We start from the raw sequence: 25,813 nt of genomic DNA, 5'->3' as shown, positions 1-25,813 counted from the left end.
CCATAATTAATTCCGCTGAAAAGAAAAGAAGCAAAGGAATTTTAAATATCAGATCAGACTGCTTATGTTGTATTCACGGTTCAAACCTCTTGGCTCCATCGTTTGCAAACGATGGATCCAATACGCTTCTTTTTGCAAAAGTAATTTATTTCGATCGCCACCACGGCGAGGTAGTGGAACACCTTCAATCACCTGGTAACGGAATTGTGCTATTGTATGCTTTTTTTCATGAAAGTGATACGGTACGGGGAGCAATAAATTACCTTTTCTAATGGTGGACTTGTCTTCAATCCTCATAGAGGTTTCCCCCACGTATAATAGTCCACATGGACATTTCAAGATATAAACAACAAATCTGCTGTCACGCGTGAATACACCTCTTATGGGAATTCTCTCCCCAGAATGCAGGTGTGAGAAATGAGTCCCCCTGATCACGCTTGAGCAATTTACACATTTCAGACATGGGAATGTACCCTGTCCGGGAGAGGACAACACACTCGGTCTTAAATCTCGCTTATTGATGCCAATGTCGGCCCTGACTATTTTATCTTTAATATTATCAGCCCTTTTAAAACATAACATGGGGGGTCTCTGAAATTCCTCAATCTTAGGATATGATTTTGAAATTGTATGCCAATGTTTATTAACAATACCCCTTAGTTGTTGAGTCAATGGGTGATATTTGACCACCAGTGGGATGCGTGGTTGCTTCTCTGGCCTGATTTTTTCTGGAGTATCTACCTTCTTCCTCTGTTCTTGTAAAAGTTGCCTAGGATAACCTCTGGCTAGGAATTTATTTCCCATTTCCTGTAGCCTAGTTTCACGGACCTCCGTATTGCTAACAATTTTCCTAACCCGCTGAAATTGAGAAAAAGGAATAGATTTCTTAGTAGAGGCCGGATGACTACTGGAAAATGTAAGTAAGCTATTGCGATTGGTCTCCTTTATGAACAAGTCAGTATATAATCTACCCTCTTCCCCCTTCAGAACCCAAGTATCTAGAAAGGAAATGTTTTCCATGTCATAGTGCATGACAAACTGTAGCTCCGCCCAGATTGATTGGTAAAGTAGCTGCGTGTAGCTCTAATGACACAAGGTGCTTCGCTTCTTTTTTTAAGCTCCTGCTCCGTAATTCACCAGTATAGTATACTTGCCAGGAAGAAGTCACCAGGGCGCATGCGCGGCGGCGTGCGCGTTCAGTCCAGCGCGCGGCCCGGTCTGGGAGAAGACTTCAATCAAGATGGAGCCCGCCCCCTGCCAAACCAGGAAGTGGACAGCGCGCCGGGAGCAGGTAAGTATGAAACAGCGTAATGGGAATACTCCTTTTTAAGTATTTTGAGGGTGGAGACATTGTGGCAGGGGGCGTGTTTGGGCTCCTTCCTGCAAGAGTGACGCCCCTCTGGGCACCTTACTGGCTCATTTGCATATCAAATAAACTGGATTTTCAGAGGATAAAAACATCTATTGCTGGAACAAAGGCACATCTGGAAATAAGGTACTAAGTGCTATTAGGCCATGGCTTTACTTCAATAGCAATTATCCTGGTGACGGATTTCATTTAAAGCTCTCCTACAGCAGTGAAGATAAATGGCTCAGTTGTTATGGAAACCTGAAGTAAAACTGCATGTGGAGGCTGGAGGACCTGCGAGCTTCTATTAGCTGATAAGGGTCATGTGACCAAGCTTCTATTGGCTAATGCATTTTATTTATTTTTTATTTTTGTGTTAGAATATCTCAGGAACGGTACGTCCTAGAGAGCTGAGACCTGTTCTAAAAGCTTCCCGGACACCTGATGTACCTGTGTGCAAAATTTTGTGATTTTAAATGCGATGGTGCGGATTCCTTTAGCGGACATATACACACACTCAGCTTTATATATTAGATTGTGGTATTGCTCAAAGCAACCAATGAAATCTCAGGTTTTATTTTCTACAGTGAGAGTAGAAAATGGAAGCCGTAATCTGATTGGCTGCTATCAGCCCTTGTGCAGCAGATGTTAGACTCCACCCATGAACACATTGATAAACAATACAGGGACAAGCTCACCACCAACAATATGGCGGCCTGCGCCTCCAGCGACACTTCTGGAAGAATCGGCGCATTTGACAGATCTATTGGGCGGAACGTCATTCCCCTGCATGGAAACAGACGCCGCAGCTGTCGCTCAGCAAACCGGAAGTGACGTCGTCCTGTATCGGATACGGGGGGCGGGCTCCGATGAAGGAGCTGTCGGAGCTCGGGAAGCGGAGCTGGGAGAGGCCGAGGCTCGGGCCGGGGCCTGCACAGCCACCGGGGACATGCGAGGCGCAGCGGCAGAGGAGGAGGCCGCGTCCTACCGGGTGCTGAGCCGGCTGCTAGGCTGCGGAGCAGAAGCCGGGGAAGAGGCAGCCAGGCCCAGGCTCATGGTTTTCCGGAATATGCTGCGAGGAGAAGAGGTGGAGGATGCAGAGGCCTCCAAGGAGCCGGGGGCAGGCGTAGAAGCGGTGCCTGCAGACGGGGTGCCCCAGCCGGCAGAGCTGTGCAACCGGCACCGGAAGGCAACGCAGTCTGGGGAGGGCCTGGAGCTGCAGCTGGGGGCGCTGGGGCTGCGGGGGGCCGGCTGTCCGTGTGAGGAGACCAGCGATGCTCTGCTGGTGCTGGAGGCCCCCGAGGCCCGGAGGCTGGAAGAGGAGGAGGACGGTGAGGGGGACGGGCAGGCCGGAGCGGCGGCACGGAGGAGTGCGGGGAGGAAGGGCTCTCTGCGGATCCGTCTGTCCAGGATCTTCCGCACCAAGAGCTGCGCCGGGACCGCGGGAGCTGCCGACCGGAGAGGAGCCGGGGACCTGGGGGGCTCCGGGGGGAGCCTGACTGACATGTGCAGGGACAAGGAGCTGGAGCTGGGCAGGTGAGAGGACTGGGGTGCACAGCCGCGGCCTACCACTGCTTTCCCTTAGGGCCACTGCACGATAGTGATGCCCCATAGTGCTCCTCAGACAGTATGATGCCCCCTTAAGTGACCCCCCACAAACTATGTTGCCCTCTTAAATGCCACCTCACAGCGATGCCTTCTTATGTGGCCCTTAAAGAGGACCTTTCACCACTCCTGACATGTCTGTTTAATTGAAGAGAGTACGCTGAACCTTAAGTGGAGCGTGTGGACTGCTGACGGCGCACGAAACAACCAATCAAAGACAGTATTTTAGTTTCAGTAGTGTTCCATTTATTCGTAAGACAACGCGTTTCGGGGGGTTAAAGTCCAACACGCGCCTCTCCAGACGAGCAGCGACACTCTCCTAGTCTCCCGGCTCAGACTTGATAAAGGGGACTTTAACCCCCCGAAACGCGTTGTCTTACGAATAAATGGAACACTACTGAAACTAAAATACTGTCTTTGATTGGTTGTTTCGTGCGCCGTCAGCAGTCCACACGCTCCACTTAGGGTTCAGCGTACTCTCTTCAATTTCACTACCCTAGTGGCAGGGTGGCTCCTGCCCAAGGCGTTAGGACGAATCTTGGCTGCACCAACCGTCTCTTATCCATACTCGATCTCCATTGCAGTTGCATCCAATTGATGCAACCGCAATAGGTGAGCAAACCATTTCTTTTATTTGAAATTTGTTTTGTTGAATTTACTTACCCTATGAGCGCCTTCTCTATCCCATTGGCCATTATTTGATGTCTGTTTAATAGCTTCATGCATCCCCATGTAATAACAATTCTGGTGCATCTATTTTTATAGCTCTATGTTGTGTCATCCCTGTATTATTTCTGCTAGAAGTTCTGAATGAATTGCTAGCAGTCTGCAGTAAGGGTACAGAGGGGTGGTAACAAGTTGGGGGGGTGTACCTGCACAGTCTGACAATGGCGGCACTGATTGGATAGAGGGAGACTGTGCAGACACCCCCCCCCCAACTGGTTACCTCCCCTCTGTACCCTTACTGCAGACTGCTAGCAATTCATTCAGAACGTCTAATAGAAATAATAAAGGAATTACACAACATACAGATCCATTGTAACAGTGACTATCCTTGTCTGGAAAAAACGGACAAGAATAGGACGACATCTATTTTTTTTATGGAGCGGACATACGGAAAAGGAATGTACACAGTCATTTTCATTTTTTTGCAGCCCATTGAAATGAATGGTTCTGCATACGGATATGGACAAAAAGTACGTCCTTGTGCATGAGCCCTAAGGGCTGGTGTTCTCCTTTGGGAGTGGGTACTGGTTCTCATTGAAGAGATCCAGCAGTGTATGGAGACATCAACCAGTGCTTTATGGGAAAAAAGTATGTAAGGCTACTTTCACACTTGCGGCAGAGTGATCCGGCAAAACGTATGCCAACTGATGGCATTTTAAGACTGATCAGGATCTTAATCCGTCTTAAAAATGCATTGCAAGAACGGATCCGTCTGTCCGTTTGTCATACCGACAAATGGATCTGTTTTGATTTTATTTCACATTTTTATCGGTATGCGCAGACTGGAAGGACAGATCCGGCATTACTATGGAAAAAAATGCCAGATCCGGCATTCAGGCAAGTCTTCAGTTTTTTTTGGCCGGAGATAAAACTGTAGCATGCTGCGGTATTATCTCCGTCCTGATCAGTCAAAATGACTGAACTGAAGACATCCTGATGCATCCTGAACGGATTATTCTCCATTCAGAATGCTTGGGGACATGCCTGATCAGTTCTTTTCCGGTATTGAGCCCCTGTGACGGAACTCTATGCCGGAAAAGAATAACGCTAGTGTGAAAGTACCCTAAATGAGCTCTCCTTCAGAACGAAGAAGACTGCCTCAGACCAGAGACGCCCATCTATAGTTGTATGGTGATTAATGAGGGCACCAGGGCTTAGGACCCTCACCAATCACGCATGGATGTGAAGATATATACGCTCCTATAATAATAAGCACTGATGCACGTGATGAGACCACGTACAGGGCGAGGAGCTGGGGAAGCCAAGTATAAAGAGATGGGTCGCTTTCCAAAACTCTTCTAATAATAGGATGTGTTATCTTACGGCTATATTTCTCACTGTAAGGACTCCTTCACATGACACTGTGTATTTCGTGGTCCGCAGATCCACAAAATACGAATACAGACCACGTGCATGGCGCATTTTCCTAATAGAACTGCCTGTTCTTATCCCCAACACAGACAAGAAATAGGACATGTTTTATCATTTTGCCGTGTGGGCACGGATAGCACCTAAACAAGTTGTGTACAATCACGTGGTCTCATTTGACAGTGATATCTGAGGGGTCAGAAACCCAATGGCTATGGCACAGGCTGCACTTGCCAACAGGTGCCATTTTTAAAGTGATGACCTCTGCCATACATGTACGGCGGAGGTCACAAAGCTTTAAAGGGGTATTCCAGTTATGTTATCTCCTATCCACAGGATAACTAGGACCCCCATTAATTAAAGGGGTTCAGCATCTGGTCGGCGGGGGTCCGACACCCGGGACCCCCGCCCATCAGCTGTTTGAGAAGGCAGCGGCGCTCCAGCAGCGCCGCGGCCTTCTCACTGTTTTCCGCTGGCCCAGTGACATCACGACTAGTATCAACTGACCTGGGCGCGGCTAAGCTCTGTTCACTTTAATGGAGCTTAACCGCGCCCAGGCCAGTGATACTAGTCGTGACGTCACTGGCCCAGCGGAAAACAGTGAGAAGGCCGCGGCGCTGCTGGAGCGCCGCTGCCTTCTCAAACAGCTGATCGGCGGGGGTCCCGGGTATCGGACCCCCGCCGATCAGATGCTGATGATCTATCCAGAGGATAGATCATCAGTTAAAACAAAGTGCAGAACCCCTTTAAGATAACAGGTACCCCATGCCCTATGGAGCCTGCTGAAGTGAACGGAGTGGCCGGTCAGGCATGTGCACAGCCACTCCATTCATTTAAATGGGAATTCCGGAGAAAGCCGGGCACAGCTATCCAGTGGTAGGATCCCCACCAGTCTAATAGTAAACCCCTACCCTGTGAGAGATAACTTAACTGGAATACCCCTTTAAGCTTTGATAACCTCCTTTTTGGTAGGTGTTCAGTATCAGATTGAGTGTGGCCTGATGGCTCCGTCCTCTGCGTAGTGGCCAGGCCTGGTTACCACTGCACTGCTCCCATGCACATGAATGGGACAGAACTGATATAGGTCATCAGTACTTAAAGGGGTTGTACAACTTCATATAGTTTTTCTTAAAAAGCCCACCACTCAGCAGGACCAATTGAGGGAAGCATACCTACCTGCTCCCCAATGCTCAGTTCCAGCTCTCCGGGTCCACCTCTGTCCTCAGTGCGCTTCTCTCCTCACATGTAAATGTGGAGACTGAAGACAGAGGTGTAAAGTATGCTTTATCTGACCGGTTCCTCTGGGTGTATTTAAAACAAAAACAACTATATATGAAGTTGAATAACCCCTTTAAGTCTTGGAGAAGGGCCACCCCCTATAATACCTTTGGTCCCGTGCCCTCTCCAGTCTTGTGTCATAGTCATAAGTTTTTGCTGGCAGGTCCTGTACGTTGGTGGAGGGGGTCTCTGGGCATGGACAGACACTGGCTATTTGTTCCGGGACTGTTGGCTATGTTCCATTACTTTTACTTTTTTTTTTTTGCTACTTGTCCTATGTCTTTCTCCTGAAAAGGTGCAGTGATTTTTATTTTATTTTTCCCTCTTGCTACACGAGCAGAAATAATTCTGAACAGATGATTTCTGTGATGATGTACATGAACTCTATGAAGGACGTGCCATTATGTACCCAGCGTCTGTGTGGCTATAGGGCGTGTGCTGATCCTTGGGGCTAGGAGACGCTTGCGGTATGTCATTTGTGGGGGCAGTGTTATGACTGCCTCAGCATTTGATATTTTTGCGTTCCTTTGCCATGAGAACTCAGTATTTTCTTGCTTGATTCATGATAGGGTGCCAGGCCCTCCTTCGGATCCTCTGTCTGCACACAGTGGAGGTGGCATCACATTGCTTTTCAGACTTTTTGTATTTTTTGTATTTTATTTTTGTATTACGATATAGGTTATTGACCTCCCTGTCCCAGTGCTTGCATAGAAACGTAGCTGTGGTTCTCCTGATTAAAACGCTGTTTATCTTTAGTCAGTCCAAGGCTTTTTTTTTTTTTTATATATACACTGCTCAAAAAAATAAAGGGAACACTTAAACAACACAATGTAACTCCAAGTCAATCACACTTCTGTGAAATCAAACTGTCCACTTAGGAAGCAACACTGAGTGACAATCAATTTCACATGCTGTTGTGCAAATGGGATAGACAACAGGTGGAAATTATAGGCAATTAGCAAGACACCCCCAATAAAGGAGTGGTTCTGCAGGTGGTGACAACAGACCACTTCTCAGTTCCTATGCTTTCTGGCTGATGTTTTGGTCACTTTTCAATGCTGCCGGTGCTTTCACTCTAGTGGTAGCATGAGACGGAGTCTACAACCCACACAAGTGGCTCAGGTAGTGCAGCTTATCCAGGATGGCACATCAATGCGAGCTGTGGCAAGAAGGTTTGCTGTGTCTGTCAGCGTAGTGTCCAGAGCATGGAGGCGCTACCAGGAGACAGGCCAGTACATAAGGAGACGTGGAAGAGGCCATAGGAGGGCAACAACCCAGCAGCAGGACCGCTACCTCCGCCTTTGTGCATGGAGGAACAGGAGGAGCACTGCCAGAGCCCTGCAAAATGACCTCCAGCAGGCCACAAATGAGCATGTGTCTGCTCAAACGGTCAGAAACAGACTCCATGAGGGTGATATGAGGGCCCGACGTCCACAGGTGGGGGTTGTGCTTACAGCCCAACACAGTGCAGGACGTTTGGCATTTGCCAGAGAACACCAAGATTGGCAAATTCGCCACTGGCGCCCTGTGCTCTTCACAGATGAAAGCAGGTTCACACTGAGCACATGTGACAGACGTGACAGAGTCTGGAGACGCCGTGGAGAACGTTCTGCTGCCTGCAACATCCTCCAGCATGACCGGTTTGGCATTGGGTCAGTAATGGTGTGGGGTGGCATTTCTTTGGAGGGCCGCACAGCCCTCCATGTGCTCGCCAGAGGTAGCCTGACTGCCATTAGGTACCGAGATGAGATCCTCAGACCCCTTGTGAGACCATATGCTGGTGCGGTTGGCCCTGGGTTCCTCCTAATGCAAGACAATGCTAGACCTCATGTGGCTGGAGTGTCATCAGTTCCTGCAAGACAAAGGCATTGATGCTATGGACTGGCCCGCCCGTTTCCCTGACCTGAATACAATTGAGCACATCTGGGACATCACGTCTCGCTCTATCCACCAATGTCATGTTGCACCACAGACTGTCCAGGAGTTGGCAGATGCTTTAGTCCAGGTCTGGGAGGAGATCCCTCAGGAGACCGTCCGCCACCTCATCAGGAGCATGCACAGGCGTTGTAGGGAGGTCATACAGGCACGTGGAGGCCACACACACTACTGAGCCTCATTTTGACTTGTTTTAAGGACATTACATCAAAGTTGGATCAGCCTGTAGTGTGTTTTTCCACTTTAATTTTGAGGGTGACTCCAAATCCAGACCTCCATGAGTTAAAAAATTTGATTTCCATATTTTTTTTTTGTGTGATTTTGTTGTCAGCACATTCAACTATGTAAAGAACAAAGTATTTCAGAAGAATATTTAATAAATTCAGATCTAGGATGTGTTATTTTTGTGTTCCCTTTATTTTTTTGAGCAGTGTGTATATATAATATATATGCATATTAGGCCTTTGGTGCAATTAGGGCATCACTATTGCTTTTTTGTTGCACATAAGCTCCACTCCTTTTTGTGACCAGCCCTACCCTGGCTGCTTTGATGGACAGCGTCAGGCAGCGGCAAAGTAGTGAGGGAGGGGCTGACCGCAGAAAGGAGTGTAGCTTGGGTGCAACAAGAGGAGTAGTGACACCCTCGTTGCACCAAAGGTCTAATTTACCTATTGACTAAGAAGTATTATAACTTTGAAACTGAGCCTCGGATCAACAAAAGAAAAACCGTTCTGATCAGGAGAACTCTAGCTATGTGTCTGTGTGAACAGTTGGATGGCATGTTACATTGTGCTGCTTACGTGTCATGCAGAAAAAACTATCAGGGTGGTGCATTCCAGAAACCATAGAAAAGCTTGCAATTAAATATCAGTAAAATTAGTTTACTCATGTGTCGCCGACCATATCGCTGCTTTCACAGCTAAACTTCCCTTGAGGCCTCATGCACACAACCGTAGCAGGTCTGTGCCTATATTGCGGCCCACAAAAGGAGGTCCGCAATTCGCTTGAATGGATCTGCAATCTGGAAGCTGCGGTGTAGAACAGACACGGGTCTGTGTCCGCAGGCGGCGTGCACGCGGTCAGTGCCCGGGTCTGGTCTGTGTCCGCAGGCGGCGGGCACACGGTCTGTGCCCGTGCCTTGCGGTCCGCAGCATGGGCACGGTCGTGTGCATGAGGCCTTAGAAAAAAAACAGGCAGTTGAAACTCCACTATCGGATCCGTATCCCCCGAATCTGCTGATAGGAGCCCTCCATACACAGATGATCAGTGGGTTCAGCCGACTTTATCTGATGTATAAAATATGGCCCTCTTGACTGGAGCTGCCAGAAGTATCAGTCCCTGATCTGTGGTTTGGACGGCTCATAGAGGACCTATGACGCTGGAGGTCCAGTCCTGACCAAAGGGAAAGCTTAGATGAATTCATAGAAGTTGAACTGCCTCTAATATCGTCCTGTCTCCAGATGTTACCCATTTCCGTAGAAATTCAATTATCAGTGTGTTCGTTTCACAGGAAGCCCCGTTTGACCAGAACTCAAAGTGCCTTCTCTCCAGTCTCCTTTAGTCCTCTCTTTACTGGTAAGTGGTCAGGGAAACTACTGCGTGACAGTGGCTATTCCCACTACATTGTCTAATGTGTTTTCCTATGTGACAGGTGAAACGGTATCTCTAGTGGACGTGGACATATCGCACCGAGGTTCATGCTCTACCCACCCCCCTACTCCTCCCCCACCTCCTCGCAGGAGCCTGAGTCTTCTAGGTAATAAGTTTTCTTTTGTCTCCTGTTATCCTGCACCTATAGGGACTCCTCTATCAGATGTGGAAATTTAGTAGTTAAAAAAATGTAATAATCCTCATATTATTGTGCCCTGCAGCAACCAATGGCAATTTAGTTTTAAAGGGAACCTGTCACCTGGATTTTGTGTATAGAGCTGAGGACATGGGTTGCTAGATGGCTGCTAGCACATCCGCAATATCCAGTCCCCATAGCTCTGTGTGCTTTTATTGTGTAAAAAAAACGGTTTTGTACATATGCAAATTAATATAAAAGAGTCATATCTTACTTGTGTGACCAGAGAAGTCATATTTTTAAGCTCTGACTCATCTCAGGTTAATTTGCATATGTATCAAATCGGTTTTTATACGCAATAAAAGCACACAGAGCTATGGGGACTGGGTATTGCGGATGTGCTAGTGGCCATCTGGCAACCCATGTCCTCAGCTCTATACACAAAATCCTGGTGACAGGTTCCCTTTAAGAAATGTACTGCACACTTAAGATAATGGACAGGTTTACTATCCTTCTTTCCATTATGTTTCTCAGTTTTTTGTGCCGTATTAATATTTTTTTCCTTCTTCCAGATGATATTGGAGGTATACAACCAGCGTCTGTTCTAGTGGGTCCTATGGGGTCCTCGCTACAGTCCTTCCCGCTGCCTCCACCGCCGCCGCCACATGCTCCCGGTCAGACTTTATTACTATGTACTTTATTGTCAAATTTACCATTTGTATTGATTTTGCAGTAAATTCTTAAATGTGGTTTAGTTTACTGTGCATAAAGTAGTCTACATCTTTAAATGGACTTTCTAGAGAGTGATAATAACCAGTCCAAGACTAGGCTGTTTACAATTTTTTTTTTTTTTTAGAACTTGGGAGTAGAAAAGCAAGAATTATTATTATTTTTTTGGTCATTTAAATATTTGTAGCTTTTTGTCAGAGAAATGTGGGGTTTTATTTTTATGTATATTTTAGTGTTTTTTGTTTTTATTTACTCAAAAAAATGAAAACAAAAAAATGTGACTATAGGGGGTCATTTATTAAGACCTGCACTTTAGACGCCGGTCTTAAAGCCCTGTACTGGGGGTGGATAACTTCGGCGGATCCACCGCCACTTCTAAATGTAAGACAGCTTTCTTGCTGTCTTACATGTAGACCCTTTTCTATGCCTAAGGCCTCTTTCATACTACCGTATGGCTATTTCAGTATTTTGCGGTCCGTTTTTCATGGATCCGTTCCGTTTTTGTTTCCGTTGTGTTTCCGTTCCGTTTTTCCGTATGGCGTATACAGTAATTACATGGAAAAAATTGGGCTGGGCATAACATTTTCAATAGATGGTTCCGCAAAAACAGAACGGTTACGGAAGACATACGGATGCATTTCCGTATGTGTTTCGTTTTTTTGCGGACCCATTGACTTGAATGGAGCCACGGAACGTGATTTGCGGGCAATAATAGGACATGTTCTATCTTTCAACAGAACGGAAATCCGGAAACGGAATGCATACGGAGTACATTCCGTTTTCTTTTGCGAAACCATTGAAATGAATGGTTCCTTATACGGAACGCAAAAAACGGCCCGCAAAACGAAAAAAAAACCGATAGTGTGAAAGAGGCCTAAAACATAGGCGAAGAAAATGGTAAAATGAAAGCCCTTCCATGCCCACTTTTTTAGACCTGGCGTGAGCGGGGAAAAGTCGCAGATTGCGGTGCAAAGGACCTTTGTGGTGCAATCTGCGGCAGAGATATGCCTAGTTTGATAAATGACCCCCATATTGTTTATAGCCCCAGAGGTGTGGCTAGAAGTGCGCTTGTGGCGCCGTTCTATTTTTATTTTTATATTTCGTAATTTATTTTACACTTTCTACCCTATAAGGTCATACAATACTTCTTGAACTCCATTTAACATTACTTTATTAGTATTATTTATTTATTTAAGTGCTAATTTCCCCTTTGCCTGTAACTGACATATTAGTTCCAGCTGCAGGAGGAATATAGCCTCCTGCTGCAGAGCTAATCTGGGTTTGCTAAGATCCAGCAGCTCCTGCAGTGACCCGGCACCCGATTACATGGTTGCTGGGACTGGAGCAGGAGGCGTCAGGGCCGATGGTAATAAAAAGTCTCTGCCTAGACTGTGGGAAGTTCAGCTGTCACTTACATCCGCTCCCCATTCATAAAAGTACTTGGAACAGTGGTCCTCATTCACACACCTATATACATGCTGTATGGACTCTGTATATGTATGGCCATTACCAGATAAGGCATATCCTCAGTTTTTTCAGTTCTGAATTAGTTACTTGTACTTTATATTCATTCCATTCATGCATCAATGTAAATCCACTTTCCATGCTGTAAACATTTACTGGACTTTTGTTAATACACAACTTTCAATATGAAGTAGCAGAGCTTCAGTGTGAAGCTCGGGGGGATAGAACAAATGAAATAACAGCAGTATGAGCCTCTGATCACCACAGCAGATGGATTTATGAGTAGATTGCACAGTGTATATTATGTTGTGCAAATAAAAATAAGAAACTAAATCTTAACTGTTTCTTTTGTTAATTTAATTGCAGATCCCCTGCCTCGTGTAGTCCCTCTTCGGCCACCTGAGTGTGTGCCAGTCCCACTGGTACAGCCCTTACAATTCCCCATTCTCCGCCAGGATCCCAGTAGTTTTGCTGCAAGTCTGAGAGAACTGGAAAAGGTGAACATTGATTCATAGACTCCGTACTTTCATCTGTCTTGTGGGCTCTTGATGTTACTTGGCATACCTTTCTTCCTGCAGTGTGGCTGGTACTGGGGTCCTATGAACTGGGAGGATGCAGAAATGAAACTCAAGGGGAAGCCAGATGGTTCATTCCTTGTGCGAGATAGCTCTGATCCACGCTATATCCTGAGCCTCAGCTTCCGCTCACAGGGCATTACCCACCACACACGCATGGAGCACTACCGAGGTGAGAGCAGACGGAGGTCTCCTCAGAAACGGCAAAAAGAACACTGTACGGGAGGTTTATCATTGCTGCTGCAAAGGTTGCTCATAACAGGTTGCTGCTTTAGCCCCTTTAAAGGGGTTATCCCATCTTAGACAATGGGGTCATATCGCTAGGATATGCCACCATTATCTGATAGGTGTGAGTCCCACTTCTGGGACCCACACCTACAAGGAGAACGGAGCCGGGGAGAGTTGTGGCTGGAGTGCGCCCTCCTCAACTTCCTCCGCTCCGTTCTCCTTGTAGGTGCGGGTCCCAGAGAGACCTCTGGGACCCGCACCATTCAGACAGTGGGGGCATATCCTAGCGATATGCCCCCATTGTCTAAGATGGGATAACTCCTTTAAGTACTGGGCCCATTTTTTTACTCCCCACTTTCCAGTAGCGATAACCTTTTTATTTTCTTTTCATATAGCCATATGAGGGCTTATTTTTGCAGTATAAGTTGCATTTTTTTAACGCCACCATTTAATTTACCATGTCTTTGTGGGTATACATTGAAAAACTCCCACAATTCCGCCAATTTTTTTTTTTTTTTGACATAATGGCGTTCACTGTGCGCTAAAAATCACATGACGTTCTTATTCTGCAGCTCTATACGAATACCAAACTTGTATAGGTTTTAGTTTTTTTGTTTTACCTTTCAAAAGATCTAAATTTTCTTTGCATCGCTATTTTCTGACAACCATAACTTTTTTTTTTTTTTTTTGCGGGACGAACTGTAGTTTTATTGGCAACATTTCTGTGGTATGTCTGACTTTTTGAGCACTGAAAGGTGACTAAAACATGCCATTGTGTGTTGTTAAATATACACAAAGAATTATTTTAAGAAGTATTTTTACTTTAACTGTATGCATAAAAACATTTAATCAAACAATGTATTATAAATCCCCTAGATTATATTTACAATAAATTCATAAATCTATAGAACTGGTCCTTCTACAATGTGGAGCTCACGCATAAAATATTAAAAATAAAAATAATGCGGTTGTACACTAGTATTTGGGCGTGTGTTTTGGGTCTCACCAATATTTCCTTTTACCATATGTCTTTATATTAGGTAGTTCATTCATCTAATATGGGCAGATAATATAATGTCCGTGCCTCTTTGTTGCAGTCTTATTAACATTAGTGCTGTTTGTAACTTTAGGCACTTATATACGTGTCAGAATTAGGCTACTGTTGGGTAATTAAAGCAATTCAGACTTGCAGGTTGTGGTTAAGGCCGTTTTATATACAATAATATTGAGTGTTATGTTACTCACGGCTTCCTGCGGTTCTTCTGTCGGCTTATGTTCCGGTCTCCTGGTGACTATTTGCTGTGTTTGTCACAGCCTGCTGCGAGTTATTCACTGCTGTCTTTCTGATTACGCAGTGTAGGACTCCGCTCTCCCTTCTGCCGGCTGTGTCTTTTTCCAGCGCATGCGTACTGAGCTTACTGGGACGCCGACTTTAATTGTTAATAATGTCCGTGCTTGCTTTTGTTGTGGTGTGATCCCGTACACACTGTCCTTTCACAACCGCCACCAGACGCGTTTCAGTACACGTATGTACCTTCCTCAGTGGTGCACAATTCCAAATAAAAATAAAATCCACCATTGGGACCATTTTTGAACAGATTCAAGTGAAATATAAAACATGGACCAGATCTTCCTATCATAGTCGGGACCTCCATTTGCATTATGATTAGGTTCCTGCACCTAATCCCCAATTCACACAATGCGTTTTTATAATCAAAACAAATCATTGATGGCATAGTGATACAGTCCTGATCAAAAGTTTAAGACCACTTGAAAAATGGCAATAAAATCATATTTAGCATGGCTGGATCTTAACAAGGTTCCAAGTAGAGCTTCAACATGCAACAAGAAGAAATGGGAGTGAGACAAAACAACGAATAAACTGAAACAGTCTGTTTTTCAGCTGATCATAAGTTTAGGACCACACCTCCAAAAAAAAACTAGACCCCCTCCAAAACAGAAATCCAACTTCCAAACATGAACTCAGTAATGAGTAGCTCCGCCGTTATTGTTTATCACTTCCAAAATTCGTTTCGGCATGCTTGATGCAAGCGTTTCCATGAGGTGAGTGGGAACATTTCTCCAAGTGGTGAAGACGGCCGCACGAAGGCCATCTACTGTCTGGAACTGTTGTCCATTTTTGTAAACTTCCCTTGCCATCCATCCCCAAAGGTTCTCAATTGGATTTAGATCAGGGAAACACGCAGAATGGGCCAAAAGAGTGATGTTATTCTCCTGGAAGAAGTCCCTTGTCCTGCGGGCATTGTTCACTGTAGCGTTGTCCTGTTGAAAAACCCAGTCGTTACCACACAGACGAGGGCCCTCAGTCATGAGGAATGCTCTCTGCAACATCTGGACATAGCCAGCGGCCGTTTGACGCCCCTGCACTTCCTGAAGCTCCATTGTTCCACTGAAGGAAAAAGCACCCCAGACCATTATGGCGCCCCCTCTACTGTGGCGCGTAGAAAACATCTCAGGTGGGATCTGCTTGTCATGCCAGTAACGTTGGAAACCATCAGGATCATCAAGGTTACATTTTTTTTTCTCATCAGAGAATAAAACTTTCTTCCACCTTTGAATGTCCCATGTTTGGTGCTGAAAACGAGCAGTTCTGTGGCGTTCAAGGAGACGAGGTCTTTGAAGACTTTTTTTGTTTTTGAAGCCCTTCAGACTCAGATGCCGTCTGATGGTTATGGGGCTGCAGTCAGCACTGGGCCGTTATGGGCCTTAATTTGGGTCGAGGATCGTCCAGTGTCTTGACGGACAGCCAATTGGATCCTCCGGCTCAGTGCTGATGACATTTTTTGGGGTCTTCCACTTGCCTTTTTTGTTCCATAACCCTCAGGATGATTTAAGAAATTCCAAATGACTGTCTTACTTCGTCCCACCTCAGCAGCGATGGCGTGCTGTGAGAGACCCTGCTTATGCAGTTCAACAACCCGACCACGTTCAAAAAGGGAGAGTTTTTTTGCCTTTGCCATCACAACGTGTGACAACCTGACAGAAAATTACAATGAATCCACATCTTTGCGCAGATTTGGCCTTTTAAAGGCATGTGGTCCTAAAATTTGGATCAGCTAAAAAACAGCCTGTTTCAGTTTATTCGTTATTTTCAATTAATTGAATGCTCAAAAAATGTTTTGTCTCACTCCCATTTCTTCTTGTTGCATGTTGAAGCTCTACTTGGAACCTTGTTAAGATCCAGCCATGCTAAATATGATTTTTTGCCATTTTTCAAGTGGTCTTAAACTTTTGATCAGGACTGTATAAATATATAAGATTCCATAGGTCTCAAGATATCGCAAATTTATCATACAATCACTCATTGTGTGTGTTATGGCATTTTTACTAGGTGGCCTTTTATTGATTTTCAGTTATTGGTTATTTTTATTGGTATTCTATACCCTCGTAAGTTTTAATGTACCTGTTAGTGAGGTTAATAAATAAAATTAAAATACAAAAAAGGATAAAAATGCAAATAAAAATAGAAGTGGAAATGGGATCATCTGCACTGTTATACTGGGTGAGGGTGTGGACGCAGAATCCATTAGTGAGATGAATTAAAACAAGGCACCGATGGATAATGCGATTCACATCACCACCCTATTTTACAGAAATCCCAAAATTTCCAATTCTGATTTGAGACCTCTTGGTATCAGGGACCCGAAGTCATGTATTTATATTTTTGTGTGTTTTTTGTTACGGCGTTCACCGTACATGATTTTAATTATTTTATTTTATTCGTAAAATTGGGAAAGAGGGGTGCTTTTTAATCTTTTTATAGCTAAATTTTTTTTTTTTTTTTTTTAATCTTAACTTTTTATTTAATAACTATTAGCCCCCCTCGAGGCTAGAACCCGGGATCTTTTGATCCCTTGTCATATTCATCCTAATCGAGATCTATCAGGGTGAATAGGCTTTTCAAATTCTCCCTGCTGTGCTGAGCTTCACAAGCATACTGGCTGTCATGGTAACCGATAGGAGCCCCGCAATTTTACTGTGGGGGCTCTGCCGCGTATGGAGCAGGCTCACTGCATCAGCCCGTTCCATACATTATCTCAACCACTGTGATTAGGGTTGAGGGAATCGACTTCGGATGAAACATCCGAAGTCGATTCACATAAAACTTTATTCTAAGGGTCCATTCACACGTCCGCAATTCTGTTCCGCATTTTGCGGAACAGAATTGCGGACCAATTCGTTTCTATGGGGCCGCACGATGTGCTGCCCGGATCCAGAAATGCGGATCCGCACTTCCTGGTCCGCATTTCCATTCCCGAAAAAAATAGAACTTGTCCTATTCTTGTCCGCAATTGCGGACAAGATTAGGCCTATTCTATTATAGTGCCGGCGATTTGCGGTCCGCAAACTGCGGAGCGCACATTGCTGGTGTCCGTATTTTGTGGATCCGCAAAACACACACGGATGTGTGAATGGACCCTAATACTTTACTGTTAATGTATCGGGCAGGTTTACCATTAGATTAGAGAATGTCAAGTATACTTTTCAATACATGTAAAAAATAAAATACAGTGATGCATACTGCAAACATATACCAAAGAGGACGCTCTTGACATACGTCGGGTAGATTTCATGGCACATGCTCTGTATGTATATAGCTTCAGACCAGACGGTCAAATCTAAGCAAATTCCATCTGAGTTTCGATTTCATAGGTTGTTAATTAACCTATCTGTTTTTATTTTTTTGCTGTTTGTGGATGAGGTGTGTTCTGTAATTGGAGTGTTTTCAAGGCAGAATCCACAGTAAATATCCAAATCTGCCACATACGTGCGTAGCTTTACAGTCATATGTCTTTTTCTGATGTTTACTAGACTGAAGATTTAGTTACACTTCCACTTTTGCCTTTCAGGCACATTCAGCCTATGGTGCCATCCCAAGTTTGAAGATCGATGCCAGTCTGTGGTGGAGTTCATAAAACGCGCTATCATGCACTCAAAAAATGGGAAGTTCCTGTATTTCCTGCGTTCACGGGTGCCAGGTAGGTAACTGAAGCAGTAAGGTGTGTGTGACTGCCAGATCTGTCCCTGTCTCTCTTGCGTATTATTCTTTATTATAGGCTTCTCAAGTTGTGTATGTGCAGGCTCACATTTAGGGTTTTTGATGCGGTTTTAAAGCCAAAGCCAGGAGTGGATCACCCGATCAGGCCTAGCCAGGTACTGCCATTCATTGACTATAATTGGGATCCGGCCACTTTCCTGCATTAATGCTGTGTTCACTGGCACTTATGCCGAAAAGCGTCAGCATCTCCGCCGGCTCCCATTATAGTTAATGGGCTCCAGTGGTGAACGACTGCATCCGGCTAGGTCGGGCCAGTGCGCTCTGGTAGGCTGTTCTCTGCCAGATAAGTTAAATGGAGGTATGCACTTGCCCCTTTTATTCAACTTTTCCCTCTCTTTCAGGTCTTCCTCCTACCCCAGTACAACTATTATACCCCGTTTCCCGCTTCAGCAATGTGAAATCTCTGCAGCATTTATGCCGATTTCGTATTAGACAACTGGTCCGGATAGACCACATTCCTGAGCTCCCTCTACCCAAGTAAGTATTGAGGATTTAGTCCATGGCCCGAGGCCGCGTCCTGGTTAGATTTAAAAGATGAAAGCCACAACACTCCAGTGCAAACTCTTCAGCTGATTCACATAATTTGCCATTTCATTTTTCTATATCTTTTGATTTAAAGGACAAGTTTAACTTTATTAGATCTTTAGGGTACGGCTTCGCGTAGTGTAAATGCTGTGGAATTGTGTTGAAGAACCAGTAGCAGTGACCATGCTGTGGAAATATTACGCAAAATATCTTCACATAACTAGACTTGCTGTGAGGATTTCACATCAGCAGCTTGTGAATGTATATTACAGATAACTGCTGCAGTTTTGCCCTTTGCAATGCAGAGATTGTGAAACGTGGCAAACCCACATCATTTGGGGCACATTTTGCTTCTGTTAAGGCCTTATGCACACGACCGTATCTGTTTTGCGAGCCGCAGAACGGGGATCAGAAAAATACACATGCTGTCTGTGTTGCATTCGCATATTTTGCTGACCCATTGATTCAGCGGGTCCGCATTTTGTAGACAAGTATAGGACATATTGGGGGAGATTTATCAAACTGGTGTAAAGTACAACTGGCTTAGTTGCCCATAGCAACCAGTCAGATTCCATCTTTTTTATTTCGGACAGCTCCTTTGAAAAATCAAAGGTGGAATCTGATTGGTTGCTATGGGCAACTAGGCCAGTTCTGCTTTACACCAGTTTGAGAAATCTCCCCCATTCTGTTTTTCTTTTTGCAGAATGGACAATCGGATGAGGAACGTGCACATCATCTGTGTGCTTTCCGCTTCTGTATGTCCATTTTGCAAAAAGATAGAAAATGAGGACCACAGACCCACTGAAAACAGTGGGTCCACAAATAAAATGTGGACGGCACACAGACCGCATCTGTATTTTGTGGATCTGCGATTTGCGGACTGCAAAATGGATAAGGTTGTGTGCATGAGGCCTAAATACCAGAACAGTGATGCCCAACCTGCGGCCCTCCAGCTGTTGCCAAACTTCAACTACCAGCATGCCTGGACAGCCTACAGCAGGGCATGATGGGAGTTGTAGTTTTACCACAGCTGGAGGGCCGCAGGTTGGGCATCCCTGTACTAGAAGATCCGCTCTGGAAAATCCACAGCAGACTGTGGTTGCATCCTTGGGGTGAATTTACATGCTGTGGAATTTCAGTGTTGCTCATTTTTAATCTTGTTAGTGTTTTACACTATACTTCGGCTGTAACACAAATATACCTGCCACGTCTGGCCTCGATCACATGGCTACTTTACGTTTCATCCTGTGTGAGTAGTTTCAGTGCCTTCAGATCTGGTTGGAAATATTCATGCAGAGATCATGAGGACGAGATCATGTGAAAATGACTGTTCGGTGTGAACACCCAACATCGTGATCTGCTTCTGACCTAATGTACTGTACGTCAGTCTGGTTTAGGAAGATTTAGTGAAAAGGTTTTTACTGCGATGTGGCTGACGATGCCAAATCGGTGTGTAGAAATGGTCAAAATCCCTTTTCCTCTAGTGATCTGTGCAGTTGTAGTTGGAGCATGCACATGCTGATCGCAGCGAAGTCTCTGTTGGAGAGAATAGCGGTGTTAGTTAGCTTTTCCCACTTTCTTTTTGTCTTCGCCTCTGTCTTTCTCCACATCCTTATTGTGTATACACAGAAATTATCCCTACCACTGTGCAGAACAGCATGTGTGTGTAAATACAATTCTCCATTCCATATAATTATCATTTCCAGCGTCAACACTAATTATTAGTCACAGCTAAGCAGGGCCCCTGCTAAGTGCTGGTTTAGTTGCGCTGGGAGGTCGGGGGCTGTGCTGTTGTCTGCTGTCGTCTCGCAGCTTGTTCACCCCCCTGTCAGTACATAGAAGACATTGCTGATTGTACTGCGGTGCTCCTGTGTGACCCACATTATAGAATGTATACAGACACCACGTCCAGAACATGCCATGATTAGACCCAAAAACGACACCTACCTGTTATCCAGGATGGTAACTGGTTCCCAGTGATGATCTTTTACTTTCTGGGAAGTGTTGGCAGCATGCAGAAAAAATGGTTTTATTGTAGTATTCCTGTGCCTGCATAGAGTCATGGGGGCGTTCTCTGAAGACCTCATCACAAGCCACCTCCTTGAGGAAGCTGCGTGTGGTGACGTATCCATATAGGCGAGCCTGACTTCTCCAGAGCACAGCTCCACCCCCTTGACTCTACACAATCATGGAAATAAAGCCTTCAGATTTCTGCTGCATGATGTTACACCTGTTAGAAAGTAAAAGATCGTTACTGGGAACCTGTTGTCCTATATATCAGGTGGCCTAATTCCTGGTGGTGAGTTTCCTTTAAAGAGGTTGGCCCCTCTCATACATTGGGGGCATATCGCTAGGATATGCCACCAATGTCTGATAGGTGTGGGTCCCACCTCTAGGACTGCCGAAAATACCTCTTTGTCAGCTCCATAGAAGTGAATAGAGCCGTGTCCGTGATTGCCCTGTGCGCTTCCCATTCATTTGTATGGGATTTCTGAAAATAGCTGAGCGTGCTGCTTGCCTATTTTTGGCAGTCCCATAGAAATGTATGGAGGGTGGCCGCACATGCGCAGTCTGCTCACCTTCACTTTGCAGGATCCAGGCACAGTACAGGGCAGCACTGGTTCTCCAGCTTTGTGAATGCATTGGCAGCCTGGTCAGTGTATGCTGGGAATTGTAGTTTCACATCAGCTGGAGAGCCACAAGTTGGATACTCCTGCCCTGTAGGAACTCTACTGGTTATCCTCCCAGCTTTTCCAGAAATAGATATAATTTAGTCACTGCTGAACAGAATATTAAGGGGGTTGTCTGGGATTCCTGGAAATGAGAAACAGTTCTCAGGCAAAAGTGGTGCTGTTTTTGGTGGAAAAAAAGGCTACATTCTTGGCAACTCCATTAATACATGACAGGAGAATTAAACACACAGGAGCTTTGGTCTTATAAGTTAGGGGTTCTGCATTTTATTTTTTAAACTGATGATCTATCCTCTGGATAGATCATCAGCATCTGATTGGTGGGGGTCCGACACCCGGGACCCCAGCTGATCAGCTGTTTGAGAAGACAGCAGCACTCCAGGAGCGCCGCGGCCTTCTCACTGTTTACCGCTGGCCCAGTGACGTCACGACTAGTATCAACTGGTCTGGGCGTGGCTAAGCTCCATTCAACTGAACAGAGCTTAGCCGCACTCAGGCCAGTTGATACTAGTCATGACGTCACTGGACCAGCGGTAAACAGTGAGAAGGCCACGGCGCTGCTGGAGTGCTGCTGTCTTCTCAAACAGCTGATCAGCGGGGGTCCCGGGTGTCGGACCCCGCCGATCAGATGCTGATGATCTATCCAGAGGATAGATCATCAGTTTAAAAAAACTGCAGAACCCCTTTAAGAACAGTAACTTACCTGCACATTGTCTATGCTTGTATGGGATATAGCCTATTGTATTCACTAACTAATCAGCCTTCATTGTAAAACCCAGGAGACACATGGTCGTTGTGATCAGTGACTGATAGTGTTACTTGGCCTTGGACTACATATAGTTAATTTACGAGAACATGGACTTTTTTTATATTTGCATTGTTCTTTAGATGTGCCCTTAATAAAGACAGCCATAAAGTCCCTTTTAAAAATTGTTACGACGTCTCCACCCTAGTGACTTATCTGATATCATGTGGTAGCATTTCATCCGATCTGACGGACAACCCTGCTTCCAAGCACCAAATATCTGTTTTTCTGTTTCTTCTCCTTTTTAGGCCTCTCATCTCATACCTGCGCAAGTTCTACTACTATGACCCCCAAGAGGAAATATACCTGTGTTTAAAGGAGTCCCGTCACATCCCCAAATTGGAGTCTGGGACAGAGAGCTCCACGTAGCAAGGCTCCTACATGTAACTTAGTGTCTTGGACCCAGGTAATTAAGAAGAGGATTCTCATCTTAGCTTGGAGGCTGCTAATGTTTTCCATATACATGGAAATGGTCATCTCCTAAAGACCCTCCCTGTCTGTATGCTGTAGTGAGACGCATGAGCATCATATAGGTGTGAACCCTGAGTCAGAACGGAGGGTCACTCAGAGTGGCCGTCATAAAATGTTACAATGGCCAGGACTGGCTGGTCGCCATAGATTGTCTTAGAAGACCTCATTCGTGTGTTTGGAAGACAAATTATAAATGAGATCTTCAGGAAATGTATCTGTAAGTTTATAAATGCTGCATAGAAGTAGTTTATACATGAAACAGAGAAATCCACAGGTACATACAAATGACCAAACATTGTTTCATCTGAAGTCAATTCGCTCATCCCTTCTTAGCACATCTAGACACCGGGATTGTTTCCCATTCCTCCAGGCAAAACTGCTCCAACTTCTTCCAGTTAGATGTGTTGGTTTTCAGCAGTCTTCGTCATGTCATAGATTATCAGTTTTGTTTCTTTACAGTGATTTATATATTTTTTTTTCTGGCCACTCTTCCATGAAACCCTGTTTTGTGTAGTGTAAGCCTTAGGCTGCATTCACACGACCATAAGTGTTTTGCTGTCTGCAAACCACGGATCTGCAAAACATGGATTTGCATGCCGCATCACGGTGCTGACCCATTGATTTTAGGGGGTCAGTGGTCCACATGTTGCGGCCATGAGCCTCGGCGTCCGTGCATGTGAATGCCCACTTATAGTGGTCCTGCAGACAGAAGCTTCCCTCTCTGTGGATCTTTGGAGCTCCTTCTGTGTTATTGTTGGTGTCTTCGTTGAAGCTCTGAATAATGCCCTCCTTGCCCGGTCTGAGTTATTTTTTTGTGGGAGGCTTTTTTGTGTCAGGTTTATAGTTGCGCCATATTCTTTCCATTTTGCTATAATGGATTTACTGGAGCTCCATGGAATCAAAGTTTGTGATATTTTTTAATAACCCAAACCCAATCTACATTTCTCCACATCCCTGTGACCTGTTTGGAGGCTTCTTGGTCTTCATGTTGCTTGGTAAATAGTGTTGCAGACTCAGGGCCTTTTAGAATATATACTATATACTCCTCATGTGACAGATCATGTGTTTGCAGACAGGGAGACCTTATTCAGTTAATTATGAGACATCATCAGTTAATTGGTTGGACCAGACCTTATTTATCAGTATCATAGTAAAGTGGGTTGAATACATATGAACTCAAAAACTTTCAGTATTTATTTATTTAAAACAAGGTTTCTTTTTGCATTCCACTGTAACAATTTTGGCTATTTTCTCAGGGTCATTCATAAAATCCAAATTAAAATCCATTTAAATCCAGGTTGTAATGCAACAAAACAGGAAAAACACCAAGGTGCGGGTGAATACGTTCACTGTATATAGTAGTGGCGGGTTTGTAGCATTTAAAGCCACAGGATGCCTTTTTGCACTGGACTAATTTGCACGAGGTCTTTTCTCTTGTTAGGAAACTTTGTGCTGGTATTGAGTACACTGGACCCACCCCAGGGGATGGAAGAACATGGGGATGGAAGGTCCCCCCGAAGGACCTTCAGTGGACCACGTCTAAGTCTCCCTCCTGCCCCTTAAAAAGACTAAGGGGTGATAATTTAACTTGGATTTGGGTGTCACGCTGCCAGCACCCTGACGTATCCCCACCCCCCTGATTTCCAAGAGCCCCAACTGGAATGTGAGTTGCTGGTCACACTGTTCTGCTAGCAGTATTGTATTTTGATGAAATTTCTTTGTAATGAAATGGAACAACAGGGGCACTTGCCCCGTCATAGCTACTGAACAACTGTCCGCCATCTACTGAATCTTCTTCAGGGCTTCCTGTGTGTTGAGCACCACTTGATATTCATTTACAATAGTAGGATTCTCCGGTCCTCCAGAAAGGACCGTTGTAAAGGTCCGCAGAGACCAGACATCTCATGAGCAGAACTGGAAAGCCCTCTTGGCCGATTTTCACTTTGTGGACTAAGCAACTTATGACCGTCTTGCCCTGAACCTGCTAAAGGGAGGACAGATCAGCGTTTTACTACTGAAGGAGAAGAGAAATTCTACTTTTTAAACAGTGACCGTCCTTCCGTCCTGTCTTGTGACTTCTCACATTTCGGTCTCTCGACACAGGCCTTTATAACACTGGAAAAAGGTTGCCACTGGGGATAATACATCCATTTCTAACAGGATGGGTATGGCTACCTGGTACACTGGTTAAATAGAGCGGTGATAGTTGTACCCACAACGAGTGGCAACTGACTGCTGTAGCCACCCAACGCGACCACACAGAATTGATTGTTGAACCGTAACAATTTTATCCTTTTTTTTAATTTTATTTTTATATTATTTATCCTGAGGGGTAAGGATTTATTTTCTTTTGTTGCCCTTAAAAGGGAAAATGTAAATTAATCTCATGGAGGAAACCAATCTCCAGCACAACCTTAATCCCCCCCCCCCACCTTCCTACTGAATTTTGTGTATATTTTTGTTGCGCTTAATTTATTGAAAATAGTCTGTGTGTAATTTATTTTATTGTCTTTTGACTCTTTTTCTTCCTTGTTGGATTTTAATATATGAAAACTGCTGCAAATCTGGTCCCCACATGCATATTTGGGAAGTCAGGAACAAAAAAAGAACATTTTAAGGTGTCCTTCAAGCCCTGTTTGTATATACTGTGTTATAGGCATGAGAGGGACACATTCTTCCCAATTTAATGTTTATTTTTTAAGCATATTTTGGACACCCAAGAGAATTTTCTTTGTAGACATTAAATAGGAAATAACTGCAAAACCTGTTTTGTGTTAGTGATCAGTCTTTCTATTTTGTCTCTCCCTCCCCACCCCAAGACATTAAAGCATTCAGTTGCGTCTTGATTTCAGCTCCTGTCTCTGATGAATTGATTTTTTTTTTTCCTGCCATGTTGAATACTTCAAGACGGGTGGAGATGGGTTTAAAATAAACGATTTAGATATAACTATATCCACGAGTGTTATTGTCTGTCTGCATTACTGTTATCTCAGGCTATGAATTGTGTGCCACGGTGAGGTTACAGATGTACCAACACTAGCAATTAGGGATGAGCGATTCCCATAAAACTTCGTTAGAATACGGTACGGAGCAGGACCTCCGTACAGTATTAGAATGTATTGGCTCCGATCAGGTTTCTTCGGGTAATTTCAAAAATGTATTTCTACTGTAAAAAAACTTTTACTGAACTCAGGTTTGGT

The 25,813-nt window shown here is 44.8% G+C and overlaps 1 protein-coding gene across 1 annotated transcript; it reads left to right on the top strand.

The window, feature by feature from the left end:
* The first annotated feature begins 2,183 nt into the window (after window positions 1-2,183).
* On the top strand, window positions 2,184-25,563 carry SOCS7 (suppressor of cytokine signaling 7). Its single transcript, XM_040436380.1, has 10 exons — window positions 2,184-2,884; window positions 9,771-9,835; window positions 9,912-10,016; window positions 10,619-10,720; window positions 12,606-12,736; window positions 12,818-12,986; window positions 17,914-18,042; window positions 18,464-18,599; window positions 22,391-22,548; window positions 24,055-25,563. Exons 1-9 carry the CDS (start codon window positions 2,298-2,300, stop codon window positions 22,509-22,511), a joined length of 1,545 nt encoding a protein of 514 aa, XP_040292314.1. The 5' UTR covers window positions 2,184-2,297; the 3' UTR covers window positions 22,512-22,548; window positions 24,055-25,563.
* The last annotated feature ends 250 nt before the right edge of the window (window positions 25,564-25,813 follow it).

The sequence above is a fragment of the Bufo bufo genome, chromosome 6 (assembly GCF_905171765.1).
Source record: "Bufo bufo chromosome 6, aBufBuf1.1, whole genome shotgun sequence".
NCBI lineage: Eukaryota > Metazoa > Chordata > Amphibia > Anura > Bufonidae > Bufo > Bufo bufo.
The sequence above is the reverse complement of the archived record's forward strand: the minus strand, read 5'-3'. Positions and strand labels throughout refer to the sequence as shown.